Genomic DNA, 18421 nt, shown 5'->3' on the forward strand with positions numbered 1-18421 from the left:
ATTTAGATGCAGCAGTTGTCTGATAGTATTTTGTCTCTGCCATTTCCTATTAAACACAGATTGTCATATGGACATTTCTTTAAATTATCCATCAAATGAATAATATGTTATATGTATAACTCCATGAAATGTATCATGCTGTGAACATAACACTTCATTTCATTAAATCACTAAGCTTTGTGAAGCTTTATGAAAAAAAAAAAAAAAAAAAAACAAAAAAAAAAAAAAAATATATATATATATATATATATATATATATATATATATATATATATATATAAGCTGTGTGAGGAGTACTTGCTTGTACAAATGTGGTTGTTTTCCCCAATTTTATGTTTGCAAGGTGAAAATCATTAGTTTGATCACTTAGAAAAGTAATAGCACACATCATTGATATATTATCCTTATGGCAAATGGAGCTGAAAGGAGATGCATGACAAAGTTTGCTTCTTAGGGTTATGAGTTTGTTCTTTCTGAGTAAAAAAAAAGGAAAGAAACCGGGGAAAAAAAAAACAACTACAAAAAAGTCAAGAAGATCAGAAAGGATGTGAAAACACTGATCTGGCCTGGGAGCTGATATAGATTTGTGTGTCAGCAGTGTAGCAATGGAATCTGAGAATGTGCCGTCAAATTATTTGCCGAGGGGGAGGCATATAAATTGGAAAGAGGAGAGGGCTGTGATTGGAGCCTTGGGGGACACACCGCGTTAGACTGGAACAGTACATGATCTATGTTCTTCAATAGAAATGACTGACTTGCACTGAAAAATTACATTAGCCAGAGGAAGACTCTACCATGATGCCAAAGGCTGATAAGCGGTGAGTAGAATATTATGGCAGACAGTTCCAAAAACTGCTGGATATTAAGATTTAACGCATAAAATTGCAAACCCATCTGTTATTTTTAAGGTAATATAAAACTGTGTAATGCAACACAAACTATTGCAACACATGACAATGCAATTTCCAACAACGCAATGCAAGACACAGAAAAATAATGTAACAATCTCAGTTTATCTTAAACTGCAAATATAGCTTAAAGGAATGCTGCAACAACACAACGTAATGCAAAGCAAAGCAATGGAAGTCAACAAATACAATGCAATGCAGTGCAGAGCAATATTACATAATCTTGAATTATCTGAAATTGTCATCTCTGTAATGTAATGCAAAGTAGTGCAACACAAAACAATGCAATGCAAAAAAAAAAAAACATAGTGTAATAGAATCTTGTTCTCTCTGAATTTGTTAATTTCTCTGTCAGTTAACATAACATAATGTAAAGCAATGTAATTACACTCACCTAAAGGATTATTAGGAACACCTGTTCAATTTCTCATTAATGCAATTATCTAATCAACCAATCACATGGCAGTTGCTTCAATGCATCTAGGGGTATGTCCTGGTCAAGACAATCTCCTGAACTCCAAACTGAACATCAGAATGGGAAAGAAAGGTGATTTAAGCAATTTTGAGCGTGGCATGGTTGTTGGAGCCAGACGGGCCGGTCTGAGTATTTCACAATCTGCTCAGTTACTGGGATTTTCACACACAACCATTTCTAGGGTTTACAAAGAATGTTGTGAGAAGGGAAAAACATCCAGTATGTGGCAGTCCTGTGGGAGAAAATGCCTTGTTGATGCTAGAGGTTAGAGGAGAATGGGCCGACTGATTCAAGATGATAGAAGAGCAACTTTGACTGAAATAACCACTCTTTACAACCGAGGTATGCAGCAAAGCATTTGTGAAGCCACGCTGGTGGTGGTGTAATGGTGTGGGGGATGATTTCTTGGCACACTTTAGGCCCCTTAGTGCCAATTGGGTATCGTTTAAATGCCACAGCCTACCTGAGCATTGTTTCTGACCATGTCCATCTCTTTATGACCACCATGTACCCATCCTCTGATGGCTACTTCCAGCAGGATAATGCACCATGTCACAAAGCTCGAATAATTTCAAATTGGTTTTTTTGAACATGACAATGTACAAATGGCCCCCACAGTCACCAGATCTCAACCCAATAGAGCATCTTTGGGATGTGGAGGAACGGGAGCTTCGTGCCCTGGATGTGCATCCCACAAATCTCCATCAACTGCAAGATGCTATCCTATCAATATGGGCCAACCCCAACATTTCTAAAGAATCCTTTCAGTACCTTGTTGAATCAATGCCATGTAGAATTAAGGCAGTTCTGAAGGCGAAAGGGGGTCAAACAAAGTATTAGTATGGGGTTCCTAATAATCCTTTAGGTAAGTGTATAATGTAATGCCATGTAGGTTAACACAAAGCTGCTGCAACATAAAACTATAGAAAGAAACAAAAATGTAAAGCAAAACAGTGCTACACATAACAATATAACAAAATAATCTTGAACAATGAAACAACAAAGGCAAAGCATCCAATGCAAATGATATAACTTAATATAACCTTGCTTCTTCTTAATAATCTTAAATTATTATCACCTCGCTCATGGAATGGAATGCTAAACAATATAATTTAATAATCTTGGTTTTATTTGTTCTTTTCTTCTGAAATGTTTTAGGCGATCGTTCATTTTTAATGTTTCTACTTGTTTGTTGTTAAGATAAATGTTAAGGTAAAATTCAAAAGTAACAATATGTTTCAAGATTATGAAGTGAAAAAAAACTTTTTTAAACATTTTTAAAACTGGATGTCTTGAACATTCAGAGAACATTAAGAAATAGTGTTTGCATAACTTAACATTAGCAAAATGTTCTTTAGAATATTTTGTTTGCTGGGTAAGTTAATATAAGGAAATATAATGTAACCCAAAGCAATGCCGCAACAAAGCAATGCGAAGCAGAGCAATGCAACATTTGAATACAGCATTCAACAAGCAGGCCAGTTTTAAATAACTGCATTTCCATCTAGAAATGTTGCCAAATAATTAACTTTACTAGTCTGAAGTCATCTGAAACATACCACCTGTTTCCATCAGTTACTAAAACTGAGAAACTGAAAGTATCTATGACTGTAGAAGCATATTAATATTTAATGAAGCAATCATTGAGGAAGCATATGAATGGCTGTCTGTTGCTAAAAAAACTGTGTTACACATTCTGTTTCAACCATTGACTGGTTTACTAGACTTGTGAGGACATTTTGTCCTGACAGCGGTGACAAAACCTGACCCACGAATAAACAAACAGATTTGACTCTGAAAGCCATCAGCTCTTACTCAGCTGCTGTGGTCAAATCATTCTGCTCACGTTTTCAATCACAACCAATGTGGTCATCACAAAAACAGCCTTGGACTGAACAGATTGGCTGTTGATTATCTTTTGTTAAGTGTGGCACCTGCTTGCATTGGTCTACTCACTTATAGGTGTCTTGATTAGTTTGTTTCCTCATTGCAATGCCAGAGTAGATTTGAAGAGGAACATCTTGCTCTCATTCCACTCATAGTGAGACACAGAGAAAAAAGGTTTAATTAAGTTGCACAATATGGCTGAATAAAATTATGAATATGGACATCAAACCAAATGAAAAGAAGTAAACCAAAACTATGGCATCATCTCCGAGGGCTGTTTCAATGCTGAGTCTGACTTTAAATCCATCTTTACTTTCTACAGAGAGAAAAAGAGTTAATTTATTCACAGAAATCATTGCTTGCTGTTGTTGTGTAGATCTGGTACTTCCTGTTCTTTGTGGGCTGATAAGACTTTTGCTGAGTGTGTCCTTTACCATCCTCGTAAAAAGATTCTCATTAGGGAATTGATGTCACTTTATTTCTCAGTGATTTCTCAAGATACTGAACAGAATGAGAGAAGGTAAGATGCCAAACAAGAAACTGAACCTGTCTCTTCGGTCAGACAATAAAGTGGCAGAATCCAGTTAGGGATGTTTAGACGCTTCAACAATGATTTTGTCCTTATTTAAACTCTCTAGAAGTTGCAATTCACTGTAATTTCACACTCCCTCTGAACATTTTCACTTTCTCCTTTCCTTTAAATGTAATCTGACTATTGTGAATTGACTTCCCTTTTCCCTGGCAGACAAATATCTCGAGAAAAAAAAAAAAAAAAAGCTGCAAGAAAGTGAAGCCTATTTTAACACCATTAAGATTTTTGCATCTATGCAGGGTTTAACAAACAAACAACAACAGCAGCAACAAAAAACATAAGTACTAAAAGTATTAAAATAAAACTAATAAATAAAATTTAATTCAAATTGTATGGACATTTAAACAAATTACAAATAATAAAAATTTTAAACATACAGCAAAATTGCTAAAATTAACTAAAATTAAACAGAAAACAGAAAATAATCTAATTCAAAGTATTAATTAAAAAACTTTAATAGCATATCAGTGATATTAAAATTACACTGATTATTATATATATATATATATATATATACAGTATACATGCAATACAATAGTAAAAATGAATTTATTTTCCAATAAAGTAATGATAAACTGAATTTTAAAATGATAATTGGGAGATTAGTGCTCATAATTGTCATACTTTTTTTCATATTTTCTGTATTTTCTTATTCATTTTATTTATTTTAAAATTAAATATGACCTAGAATCTGTCCTGAAAGTCCTGTGATATCCTAATTTTATTTTCTTGATGTGAAAGAGAAAGAACATTAATACCTGCAAATGCTCAATTCTAGCTGATTGAACATATTTTCTAGCATATTCATCCATCCAAATGTAAATGTAAAAGGAGAGCTGTGTGCCTGGCTGCCTTTGATTGTTTCTGTTGTGAAATGATAAAGTGAAATAGTGTGGGAGTCTGTAAACTGCTCTCTAGTTTGTGCTCAGGTCTATGAATGTAAAGGTGTCCCAGATAGCAACATATTGTCGGCCCAGATGCGGCCTACATCTGGGACATGTGGAATGATGATCTGGCCGACATGAAGCGTGGAATTTTGGCACTTTGGTGGACTGCTCTTGTTTACCAGATCTGGGCCAAAAGCAGGCCATAGCAATGCCACACGTCAGCCAAGAGCAAAGAAATAAACCACACTGGACCTTATCTGAGCCACGAAATCTTAATATATTATCCTCTCAGCTTGTCTAAGCTTATTAAGAAGCAAAATGAGAAAAAGACAACAGAAAAAAAGAGATGAACAGAAACACAACAACAACTGACTGCAGCCACAGCCTTAGATGTATTCAGCTGAAGATAAAATGCATTAAATCTCTGAAAATCTCAGCAGAGGAGGATTAAACAAGAATTAACAGGGGTTTTAAATCTAATGTTCGTTTCATTTGATGTCACCATAATGGTGATTGGTGTTCCCATTAGATGGGTTCTTAACTCTTATTATAAATCTTTTGTCTTCTTTGGCTGCTATGACAGTGTGTTTGACACATTTGCAGTACATGGTAGTTTGCTGTTGATGGTTTCACAATTATTGTGTAATGGCATAATTCACTGAAGTCATTTGAATCTTGAAGCTGTGTAGTTTAATGCTTTCACATTACAAGCCATGTGTTAACTTGAGTTGCAACATCAGTTTAAAGATATAAAAATAAGTGAACAGCACTGACACACACAGGTATCAGCAATCAGCATATGAATATCATCAGATCAATTCTGCACATCACAAAAAGCTACTATAAGACACAACAACAACAATAACAAAAAACTGCAAAAATACAGAGTCAATACATGAACCGAAGTTAGATTTAAAGAAAGATAATAGGTCAATTCAACTGCATAATTCATGCTGTGATGCATTCCGGGATGTTTTGTATTATAGTACCCAGCATTTATTGCAACATTACACTTTTTATTGTCACCACTGAGGTTAATGTGTTGATTTACGATGAATTTGTGTGTTAGTGGAGTTCAACTTTTTGTGTTATGCAATACTGCTGATCTTATGCAGCAGTTTTATACAGCAAATGTATTACTGGCACAACACAATCATTAGAATCAAATTACATTAGTAAATCAGATATTTCATTATGATGATGAACCATCTATATAGCTGACTATCATCAACTGATCTTGTTTTTTCTTTTTTTTGCTACTGAAGATTTGTTTGATAAACACACCATCATAACAGCCAGTGAAGACAAAACAATTGTAATAAGAGTTATGAGTCTAATAAATGGAACACTTATCACCATTATGGTGACTTCAATTGAAACAAACGTTACATTTAAACACCTGTTAATTCTCAATAAGAAATTCTGTAAACCTCTAACAGAAATAAAGTCAGTCCGGTTAGCAATAAGTGAAGCTGGAAATGCTGTTTGTGGAGTTGTTTAATCCTCCTCTGCTGAGATCTTCAGAGATTGAATGTCTTTTATTTTCAGTTGATTTCATGTAAGGCTGTGGCTGAATTCACTGATATTGTGCTTCTGTTCATCTCTTTTTTTCTGTTCTCTTCTTTCCTTCACTGATTCTACTTGTTAATGGGCTTATTAAGGCTGAGATTACTCCATATTTAATATGCACAGATTTTGTGACTCAAATAATGTCCAGTTGTGTTTAATTTCTTTGCTCTTTGCTGACATGTGGTATTGCTATGGCCTGCTTTTGGCCCAGATCTGGCAAACAGGAGCAGTCTGCCCAAGTGCCATCATTTCACGCTTCATGTCGGCCAGATCTTCATTACACATGTGCCAGATGTGGGCTGCATATGGGCCGACAATATATAAAATTAATTAATAACAGATGTGGCTGCGCTGACCTGCTTTGTTTTTATTTTTTGCTTCTGTAATAAAACCTGTCACCTAGTCTCAATATGTAAACACAGCAAACACCGGGTGTTTACAACTGTACAATGTGTGATATCAATATGAACCTGAATGTCATTTTGACTTATGGCTTTACTCTGTTATTTAAAGTTGTATTTTTTATTTGTAATGATGTGTTTCTGAATATGTTGTTGGTAAGATCACTTCAAAGTGATGGCATACTCATGTAGGTGGGTCAGACATGGGCTGTTTCTGAAAAGTACAAGGGAAATCAGTTTTTAGATGAAGGCTGTGCTTCCTGTGAACTCTTGATGATTGAAGCAAACCGCTTCTTCTGCATCTTCCCTTTGCTTGAGATGAAAGCTTTTCCTGCAAGACCAGAAAAAGTCAAAAACAATGAAGTTTGATGGTTAACCATCTTCTGACACTAGAAGATGAGGAAACATTCAGTGTGGTTCATTTGTTACCTAATACCTGGTAGCAGTCGTGGCCTATTGATTAGAGTTGTACTTGTATCTCAAAGGCAGGTTTGAGTCTCAGGTCTGGCAGGAATTGTTGGTGGGTAGAGTGAATAACCAGAGCCCTCTTCCACCCTCAACATCATGACTGAGGGTGAGACCCTTGAGCAAGGCACCGGGCCCATAACTGCTCCCTGGGCACCGCAGCAAAAAATAAAATAAAAAAATGAAAAAAAAAAATGGCTGCCCACTGCTCTGGGTGTGTGTTCACGGTGTGTGTGTTTGATCACTACTCACTGCTGTGTGTGCACTTGCAGATTGTTCTTTTGAAGTTTCTATACATCAAAGAATCCTGAAAAAAGTGCATCAATTGTTTTTAACATTGATAATAATAAGAAATGTTTCTTGAGCAGCAAATCAGCATATCAGAATGATTTCTGAAGGATCATGTGACACTGAAGACTCAATTAATTATACTATCGATCACAGGAATAAATTACATTTTATAAATTGTTTACAATAGAAAACTATTTGAATTTGAATAAGATTTCACTTTTTTCAAACTCATTTGTGTGTGTGTGTGTGTGTGTGTGTGTGCATGCATGTGTGTGTGTAATATGCATAATATTTCCACACACACAAGTAAAAACATAAAATATTTTAATATGAGATAAAAGCAAATATTATAACTTGCTGTAAGAACACCGAAAAAATGCCTAATCAGTATTTTGTCATGTTTTCCAGTAAACATAAACATCCTTATGAAAAGATAAATGTATTTGAGAAGCAAAATATCCTCAGATATTAAGTTTTCAGAGAATATATCCTAAATTAGGTGTTTCTTATCCCTTGGCAATTTTCTATGCATAGACTTCACTAAATTCTGTTTAATTTGTGTCTTGTTTTCATGAGGTTTAATAAGACATTTTGCAGTTCATATTTAAAAAAAAAAAAAAAAAAAAAAAAAAAAAAAAAATTTACCAAATGCGATGTGTATATGATTTTAGTGCTGTTTCAAGTACTTTTTCAACTTCAGTAAATTCCACACAGGATGTTAAATCATATGCGACTCTCACTTTAGAATAATGACACTGTTGTCTGTCACATATAAATGTCAAAAAATGTCATGCTTTGCTACCTGAGTGAACTAATGTTCACATGAGACAGGCAACACCCCAGAACTACAGTACCTTCATCAACTCCTCATTTACTGTATAGTGGGAGAGATCAATCTTCCTGAAGGTTTTATCACTGTAACATGAAGTAGACAGGATGCATTAACTCAAGCCAAGTCCAACATGACCTGAGGTAGAGAGAGATATATGAGTTACTAGAAATAAAAATGTGGCTGATTGGCCAGTAATTGCAGATTCAGTTCATGTGGTGTTATCTGTGATGTGTCACAGAGATCATAGTTCATAAATCAGCTCTTATGGAGCTCAAACCTGCAACATTTTTCTTATCAGAAAAGATCGTTAGCTACATTAGCTACATCACTTCCCCCCCCCCCCCCCTCCCCAGGATCTTTTGCCCAACACAAGATGGCAGTAAAGATCTAATGCATTCTCTTTCAGACTTTCGGCAAAGGGAAATCATTAACAGACCTCATAGTTAGTATTCTACATATTCGTGACATGTTCATTATTGATTGTGTCAGTGATTCACATCAAATGCATAAAAAAATAACATAGTTTTCTTTTTTTATATTGCACACTTTCAAGTTCTAAACATAATTAAAACATAAGTAAAAAAGTCTCTGTTTTCATGCAGTTATAAAATGTCATTATTATTTCATACTTTTAATATGAAATAATCATTTTTTAATTAAATGCAAATGTAAATAGTAAATATAATGTAACATTGGTTGCACTTTATTTAACAGTACGTGTACTGTACATACATGTACTTACAGTGTATTTATCTAAGAAAGTTTTGGTAATAAAGGCAACTATGTGTTTAGGGGTAGGTTCAGGGTCCCTAGTCATTACAGTTATTTTAATTATAAAATGTACATGAGGAACAGGCCTGTAAATTAAATGCAAATGTAAATTCCAAGTCTTTAAATTTTGAAAATAAAATGTTTATATACATATTTATAATAAATGTAAAATTTTAAATACAATGTCGACGTTTTTAAATCTTCAACATACATTTTAAATAATATTTTAATATATGTAATCATTAATAAATCTAATAATTTAAATACAAATGCAAAGGTAACATCTTTAAATGTTAATATTGCATATATATATATACAAGTCTAAATAAATATGAATCTTTAAAACTAATGTAAATAGTACATCAGTATCATTTGAAATATATCTTTAAACAACTTTAAAGCAAATGGATTGGCACACTATATAAATGTAAACATTTAGGCTACATTTAAAATCTAAATATATATGCTAAATCTATTAATTGACATCTTTATTAGAAAACTAAAATACCAATGTAAATATTTAATCAAAATGCTAATTGTACCTCTAAATATTTAGTCTGGTGTGTGCAGTGAGAGTTTATGTGGGCACGTGGCGCCTCTCTGCGGTCGGATGTGGTCCTGAGCGAGAATCTGGATTGTGTGTGTGTGTGTGTGTGTGTGTGTGTGTAAGAGAGAGAGAGAGAGAGAGAGAGAGAGAGAGAGAGAGAGAATGAGTGTGTGTGTGTGAGTGAGTGAGTGAGTGTGTGTGTGCGCGCTCCTGTACTAGAGCACCGCAGAGCGGACGCTCCTCCCTCCGCCACAGGCTGGGACACTGCGAGGCCGTACATCTGGTCACCCGGCGTCTGCGGCTCACGCTCAGGGATGGATCAGGGATCCGCCGCGGGCACCGGAGGGACCTTCATTTCCCTGAGCGACAGCGAGCAGAGATGTTACTCCGGGCTGTACGCGCTCTGTCAGCCCGACAGTAGCGGCAAACTGGCGGCGGGGAAAGTGGCGGAGCTTTTCCGGGCGTCGCAGCTGCCGGCCGAGACGCTGCACCAGGTGAGTTTACGCGGATCCCACCGCCATCCCTCAAAGAGCGTGTCGGGGACGCCCTGGGGGGCTTCTCGAGGATCAGATATCTGCTGTGTCTGGATGTACAGTATGTGACTGTGTGGTCAGGAGAGAGTAAAGTTGAGGGACCTGCAGGCGTTTGTGGTACAGTGATGGTATCAGATGGTAATACTACTACTAAGTTCTCTGATATGATATATATATCATGATATATAATGATATATATATATATCTCTGATATATAAACCATTGCATTGACATAGTTCTTAAAGATTTTCACAGTATAGCCATGGTACCATGTCCAGAAACACATGATAGTACTATGGTACTTTTTTGCACTTGAAAGTGTAGCCTACTATGTAGCTTATATTGTAACTGTACTCTATACCATAGTGTTTATACCATACATGATTTACTAGATGCAGTGTATGCTATATATATATTAAATTTTTATATATATATATATTACTAGTAAGATAAATCATAGTATTTCTCAAACAATCACAATAAGTCAGAATATAAGCATCTATAAGCAAATAATATATCAGCTGTAACAAATGAAGCATCATAAGATAGGATTTTCTGCTGACATTTGCATTACCAGGCATTTTTATTTTTTATTTATTTTACTGTTGTAAACACTAGGATGTGTCATGTGTCTTTTGATATATCATGAGTCAAGTGAAAGGTGTTTACCGTGTTCAGTCGGTCAGGCTTTGTAGGTGGTGTTCAAATACTCAACTCCACAGTTGTGTGTGTGTTGTCACCGAGTGTGAATAGCTGTGTGAGTGTGTGAAATCTGATGAGAGGAAGGGTGCTGTCTCATTCACACACAGATAACACTGGGCTGGACTGGCTCACACAACTGGTTGTTATAGGTGGGACCTAAAATAATACCTCTTTTTATTTCAGTAATCCATGAACAAGTTTGCATGTTGCTCTGGTTTACAGAATATGGCTAAATAAGCAGCAAGAAGTTTAAATTAACCATATTAGTTTTACTTTGGTCTATTAGTATTGGTGTAGTGTTCAGCTAGCCTGGACAATTAAATTAAATTAAATTAAATTAAATTAAATTAAATTAAATTAAATTAAATTAATGCATTTAGACGACGCTTTTATCCAAAGCGACTTAAGCTATCAACTTTTAAATATCATGTGTTCCCAGGGAATCGAACCCCCAATCTTGCGCTTGATAACGCAAGGAACACACAAAAAAAGTACATGTGCAACAGGGGTTTCTTCTTCTTCGTATTACTGATATAGCTTTTATTAACAGATGTTTTTTTAATGTTTTCGATTTGAATTTTCGTTAATTTGAGTAATTTTGTTGCATTTTTGTCAATTTTATTATTATTTTTTAATATGTTTTGTTATTTTTATATTTGTTTTACTTTCATGTTTATTTAATTTAAATCAAACAAAATGAAAATTAAAAGTCTTTTCTTTACAGTAGTAAATAATTTAGGATGTTTTCTCTACTGTTATATCATACAACTTTATAATTGTATTAATTTTGCTTCAAAAACAGTCATAAAATAATAAAATAATAACCATCATCACCTGACACTTTGAATTACAGAGCATGTTTTTTTTGTTTTGTTGCTACTTTATCTTTAAGATTTGTACGTACTGTATATAGCTACTTTGCATGTGCTTTGCCTTGTGCTTTGCTCATTTTGCATTTCACTTTGGGTGTTTAGGATTAGTAGTAGCCTATCTGTCCTACTTACCTCGCTGTGACTGAATGGGTCACGTTTCTGAACTCCCAGCTGGCATTGTTGATGTGTTAAATTGGACAGTCATGTGTTAAGATTTAATATATAAATATGACACCAGAAGATTTTGCACCTTAGTCTTTTCAGGCTGGGGAAGCTCTTAAACTATTTTCATAGTCAATGCTCGTTATTAAAAAAATTAAATGAATGAATGAATAAAATAATAAATACAATTTCTCAAAGTAATACACTACCATTGCTTGGGGCCAACCCTTTATATTTTTTAAAGAAATTAATATGTTTATTCAGCATTGATGCATAATTTGATATAAATGGACAGTAAAGACGTTTAATGTAAAAAAAATTTTATTTCACATAAATGCTGTTCATTTGAGCTTTCTATTCATCAAATAATCCAGAAAACAAATGTAACACGGTTTCCACAAAAATATTCAACAGCACAACTGTTTTCAACTTTGATAATAATCAGAAAAGTTTCTTAAGCAGCAAATCAGTATATTAGAATGATTTCTGAAGGATCGTGTGACACTGAAGACTGGAAGAATGATGCTGAAAAATCTGCTTTGAAATCACAGAAATAGTGAAATATTTTTCAATAGATAACAGTAATTAAAATTTTATAAACACCACAATTTTGAACAGTACTGTATGATCTCATAACCTACAGAAGATGATTTTTAAGATCATTGCTTTCTGGCTCATATTCATGGTCTTTCAGGCACAAGTAATCTAATGTAAACAAAATCAAACACAAGTGATTAGATGAAGTGTGTCTCAGCAGGCTTTGGCGTGGAGCGCTGCTGCAGTGTACGCTGAGAATCATCTCATTGTGTTCCTGCACAGACAGGAAGTCCAGCTTGTCCTTCTGCTCTGTTTCCTGTCTGTTTGCCCTGGCTTGGCAACCCATACTCACTTAACCCCTAAAAAACAACAGCAGAACACACACCCACACGCACAAACATATCTGAGAAGGCCACATTAGCAGGAAGCATCACACACAGCCATGCCGCTTTTCTTTGATGAATTTCATAGTAATTAGAGTGGTTTTTAAATGTAATTTTTCTCTTTAACTGTTTGATGTTGTTCTGCTATTTTGTAAAATACTCCATTAAAAGACAACACAAAGTCAAGGTAGGGACTTTTTTATTGTTTCCTTCGTTTCTGGTCTTATTTTGCAAGATGCATTAGTTCATGTTATTTTGTAGAAGACCAGTTTGATGAAAGGTTATGAAAACACTTCTAAAATGCGTTTTCTATTTCCCTTTAAAAGGGGATGAATTTAGAAGTGCAACATCTTAGAAAGCAGGTTTACGGTTTTTAAAGTGTCCTATATAGCACAGGCCAGTAAAAAAAAAAAAATAAATAAATTAAATTGAGCATGTGACCTATGTTTTTGTATGAGTTTACTCATACACTCATACAAAAACATAGGTCACATGCTCAGTTTCATTTTCTTCCTTTTGTTTTGTAAAAATGGCTGTTTTTTTACATATGAAAGCACAATAAACACAATATGAAGTAGTTTGTATTATGGCTTGACATATGCATGTTGAATAAATTATACTGAATCCTAGACTTTACATTTCTGAAAAATATAAACTAGGTTATGAATTATTGTTCATGGGCAAAGCAGCTCATGGCAGTGTTGTTTAATACAGTTTATATACTATATATACTAGTTTTTGTCTATATCATTGTTTAAATTTATTTTTAGTTTAGTTTATTCCGTTTTTATTTTATTTTAGTACTTAAAGTCAGGTAGGGCTGCCTGATTATGACAAAAATCATAATTGTCGATTATTCCCTTGAAATTGTAATTGCGATCATTAATTATGATTATCAAAATTTACATTGAATAATGTTTATACCATTGTTTGATGCAACTGCATGTCTCACTGTAAAAAATGACTGTGATTTTAACGGTATAGAACTGTGGAAATGCTACAGTACCTACCCGTTTACTGGTTAACGGTAATTTCCTGTAAACTTTACAGGCAAAAACCGTAAACTTACATTCCCAGAATTCTCTGCGTTGCATTTCAAATTTTGTTTGAATTTGGATGTGTTTTCTTTGAAATAACTATGTTTTTCTTATTTTTTCTCATCTGTTATGTTTATTAGGTTTGTATGTTACATAAAATGTTGTTAAATTAATGTTTATTGCATATTTCAGTTTAATGAGTCTCACCATGATGGTGTTTAGTGCTTGTGTGTATGACACCGTGCACCTTCTATGTATCTTATAATTTAAAAGCTGCTTGTGATGGGCTTTGTTTCACCACGTGACTCTCTCATCACCACCTGCTTTTGGTGGTTACCATTGTAATACAAAGGTACAAAACAGATTTCAGTGCTTCAATTAAGTATGTATATTAAATATAAATTTTAATATTAATATTATATCAGTTAAATGGTTTATGGTATTAAACTGTAAATATAAAGTAAAACCATTAAGCCTACAACAGTGTAACTTTATTTTTACGGTATAAAACCGTTAAACAAAAAAAAGTTTTACCGTATTTTTTACGGTATAATTCTGGCTACCACAGCTGCCGGTTTTATACCGTATATTTTACAAGAGCACCGCAGTTTATAAAAACTTTTAGTGCCCCTATAGTATTAAGCCTCAAATGTCAACTATACATCGGGTTTGTTCCTTTAAATTATAAAAAAGTAAAAATATGAACGGTATTATAATGTTATACTAAAACTAAAATGTAAATAATGGGAAAAACCCTTAAGATAACATGTAGAAAGAAAAAAATGCATCTTAAGCACGCAGAATAACATTAGTGAATTTTGAATGATTAACTGCCACTTTTAACGATTCCGTAATTGTGGCATCCATAATGGCAATCGCGATTAGAAATTCGATGAAATGTGCAGCCCTAAAGTCAGGGTTATTATAGTAGCCAAACTGAAACTAAAATTAAAACCATAAAAATGAATTTCGTCACTTGAAATAAAATAAACTAAAATGTAATTGGAAACAGCAAATAAACATTTATTCAAAATATTATCATCTCATTGATACTAAATTAAAGCGAAAATGTGACATAAAAAATGTATGTATATTTTATTTCACTTAACTCTTTCCCCGTTTAGGGAAGGAGACAATGCTTTCCTGCTATTGACAGAATTTTCTGGCTTTCCCTGTGTTTTCTGTGCTATTACGCATCTTATGAAATAAAAAAAAATCTCTGGTTTAAAACACAGTGAAAAAGAAGCCGTCTGTTTTTATGTTTTTAACTTGAGTTTTTTGTTAACAATAACAACCCTGTCTCATGGTCAACAAATGATCATTATATGTGGCCTCTGCGTTTTGGTCATCTCCAGGGTCTCCTCAGACCCTCATTTAAAGTCAGTCAAGTTAATGGTGAGGTAATTTAAGCAATACACAGCTAAAACGGAGAGAGAAATGTGTGTCCAAAGGAGAATAAACAAGTGATTGTGTGTCTGGAGGTCTGTCAGCATGCTCTGGACTGCTCTCATCCGCTCTGACCCTGCTGTGAGCGAGTGCTGAGCTCTGAGTGATCTTCAGCTGTATGAAGATGACAGTCCCTGGCTATTTGTCAAAGGAAGGGGTTGATGTGTTGCTTTTCATGAATGACAATCAAAGATCTTCAGTCTTTTGGTTATGTGGAGTGACACAGTTTTGCTTCAACCACAGCTAGATATTTATGTTTTCTGAAGAATGCAAAACTCGGCAACATGATGCAGGGCTGTTCTGTGTGGGTGTTGCTTTTTTGTTACTATAGGGCATTGCTAAAAATTTCTAAATGTTTTTTTAGCATATTCCTGTGTGGTTGCTAGGGTGTTCTTAATGGTTTCCAGGGGATTTTAAATTAAATTTTAGTAATTAAAAAGCATGTCTTATTAACTCTTTCCCCGCCAGCGTTTTTGAAAAACGTTCCCAGCCACCGCCAGCGATTTTGAAGTTTTTCACTAAAATTGGATGGATTCCAGTATATTTTGCCGTATGAATATTTGATTATGCAATAAACCAAAATAAAGATCAGACTACTTAAAAAAAAACAAAAAACACTTGAATGTAGGTAGGTATCATAAAAATGTGTAATTTTAAGCAGAAAGCTGAGAAAATTGCATTTTTGTCAAAAATTACATCTGGATAATATTCAGTACGATTATCAAAAGCATTAATCCAGTAAACCGCTTCCATCAATACTTCCAAAGCTTGCACAGATATATACCACTTCCTGGATCAACATTTTACTCGGTTTTCTTATACACAAAGCACTACAACAAGTACAGAACAAAAGTAAATACATAAAAAAAAATAAGAATAAAATAAGAATGCAACAAGAGCTGGAATATTATACATGCAGCAACCAAAATCATTGTCATCTGTAGATCAAGTGGTGCTTCCCACAATCCCCTGGGGCATCTGTTTATCATTGAATCTTCCATAGTATCAAAATGTTCAAGTAAATTTTTTGTGAGCTTCTATATTTGTAAGTTAGTTTATTAAAATTACATTTTGAATAGCAGTTGTAATTATATTGCAATTATTATTGTTGTTAAATTCAAATTCAACTCAAATTCAGGGATTGATTTGGCATTTAAAAGTGATTTGATTCAGTTCAGTTCTGAATGGTTCACACCATGACTGCTGTTGCAGGAATTACACACTGGAGCTTTATTTAACAGGCTAACATAATAAACACCTTTTTGCGTCAGAAATAATAATTGTATGGGGTGTGTCATGTGAAGTGATCTCTGTTGCCATGGGCTTTAAAACTGTTTTGGCACCTGCACGTTTGTGTTGTGATGCTGTGAAATCCCTTCTCAGCCCCAGATGGAGGAAACAGACGGTACATGAGCTGAGTTTGATCCGGTTGAACAGGAATGGATTTAATGCTGCTTCCTGTCCACACAGACTTATTTAATCAATGGTTGGGTGATACAGCAGCTGAATTTTTGATAATTTTTTATAGTAAATTACAATGACATAATACAAATATATTATAAAAGTAGTGATTTATAATGTTTTATTAATTACATTTAATTTATTTTTTATTTTATTATTATTAGTATTACGTAGTGCTTCTACAGAAGCTCAAGGTTAATTTGAAATTTAATTATGATCAGCTGATTATAAATCAGCATCGTTGTGAATTTACATAGACATGCTTTTTAAGTTTTCGTTTATTTTCTTAATCTTATAATTTTTGTTATTTGTGTATTTTATTTTTTATTATTTAGTAATTTGTTGGATCAAAGACAAAACACTTCAGTATCATTATGGATATCATTCTAGATATTATTTTCTTAATATCTAAAGAAATATTTATTCTCGGGTACATTTCTCATCTAAAAGATGTTTTAGTGGATTTTTATGGAAGCCCATTTCTGCCACAGAATAAAACAGTAAAACTGATACAATTCTGACTTTTTTCCCCTCACAATTCTTGCAGTTTTCTTTCCAGAACGGAATGGAAAGTTATAAACGCGCTTTCTTTCTTGCAATTCTGCGTTTATTACTTGCAACTGTGAGAAGAGGATCAGGGAGTCAGAATTGCACGATTTGCAAGATATAAACTCAGAATTGCTAAGTAAATAAATAAAATAAAATAAAATTGTAAAATAAAAAGTTGCAATTAAATTATTATTATTATTATTAAATTAATATTATTTTTTTTTAATATATAGATTTCAGCATATAGATTGAATCTTTCACTAAGACAAAACCCTGCAGAAATGTATCTTAATTTCACATTTGTAATTGTATCTTTATTTCATTATTATATGAGAGGATCTGCAATCGGCTGGCCTCCTGTATCCCAGCATCCCATAAGCTGTCATGAGGAGGGTTCGGTGGGGAGGTTTCTAACTGATTTTAGCATCCTCCCCCAACATGCACATTTATGGAGTAAGATTATCTGTTCTCTGTGTGGATCAGGAGAATGCAGGTCACGCTTAAGTAATGCTGAAGGTCAGATGATTAAACTGAGTTTAAGCCGCCACACACACACACACACACACACACACACAGTCTTGAACTCCAAAAGAGTTGTTGGGTCACCCTTAGAGTGTGTGAAGCTCTTGTCAAAAGCTCGTTATTTCCATCAGTCACAGTAACAGCTGACTTCAGCGGCTAGAAGCACAGAGCTGCTCTTCATCAGAGCATTTGCATGAAGAATTGAAACTGTTGTTCCTCACACATGATAAAACTTAACATCCAGTTCCTGCTTTCTCCACCAAAATGAAGATTCCTTCGAATATTTTTCAAAACTAATGAATGTAGTCCTTTAGCTCAGTATGAAAGCGAGGGTTTAAACGCATCCCAGAATCCCTTGCAGCTTGTCCACATACAGTATACAATGGGATAAGGTTTGCTTATTACCAAAGCTTTCATTTGTTCATAAATACATAGGGGTCCTACAATAAGTATAGTAATATTTAATGTAAGTTTGCTGTGCTTATCCATATGGCATGATCTCATTTACTAATTTGACAGTGTGTGTGTGTGTGTATATATATTTTTTCATTTTATATTATTTCAAAATTGAAATCTAAACGCATTTAAATCT

The 18421-nt window shown here is 34.1% G+C and overlaps 1 protein-coding gene across 2 annotated transcripts in view; it reads left to right on the plus strand.

Moving 5' to 3' along the window:
* Window positions 1-9804: 9804 nt before the first annotated feature.
* LOC113080038 (ralBP1-associated Eps domain-containing protein 2) overlaps window positions 9805-18421 on the plus strand; it is a 32456-nt gene continuing 23839 nt past the window's right edge. For both annotated transcript variants that reach the window (XM_026252290.1, XM_026252291.1), the window contains exon 1: window positions 9805-10119. In XM_026252290.1, coding sequence (XP_026108075.1) covers window positions 9940-10119 — 180 coding nt within the window. In that variant the 5' untranslated portion in view covers window positions 9805-9939. The remainder of the gene's footprint in view (window positions 10120-18421) is intronic.

This window comes from Carassius auratus, unplaced genomic scaffold, assembly GCF_003368295.1.
Source record: "Carassius auratus strain Wakin unplaced genomic scaffold, ASM336829v1 scaf_tig00030164, whole genome shotgun sequence".
NCBI lineage: Eukaryota > Metazoa > Chordata > Actinopteri > Cypriniformes > Cyprinidae > Carassius > Carassius auratus.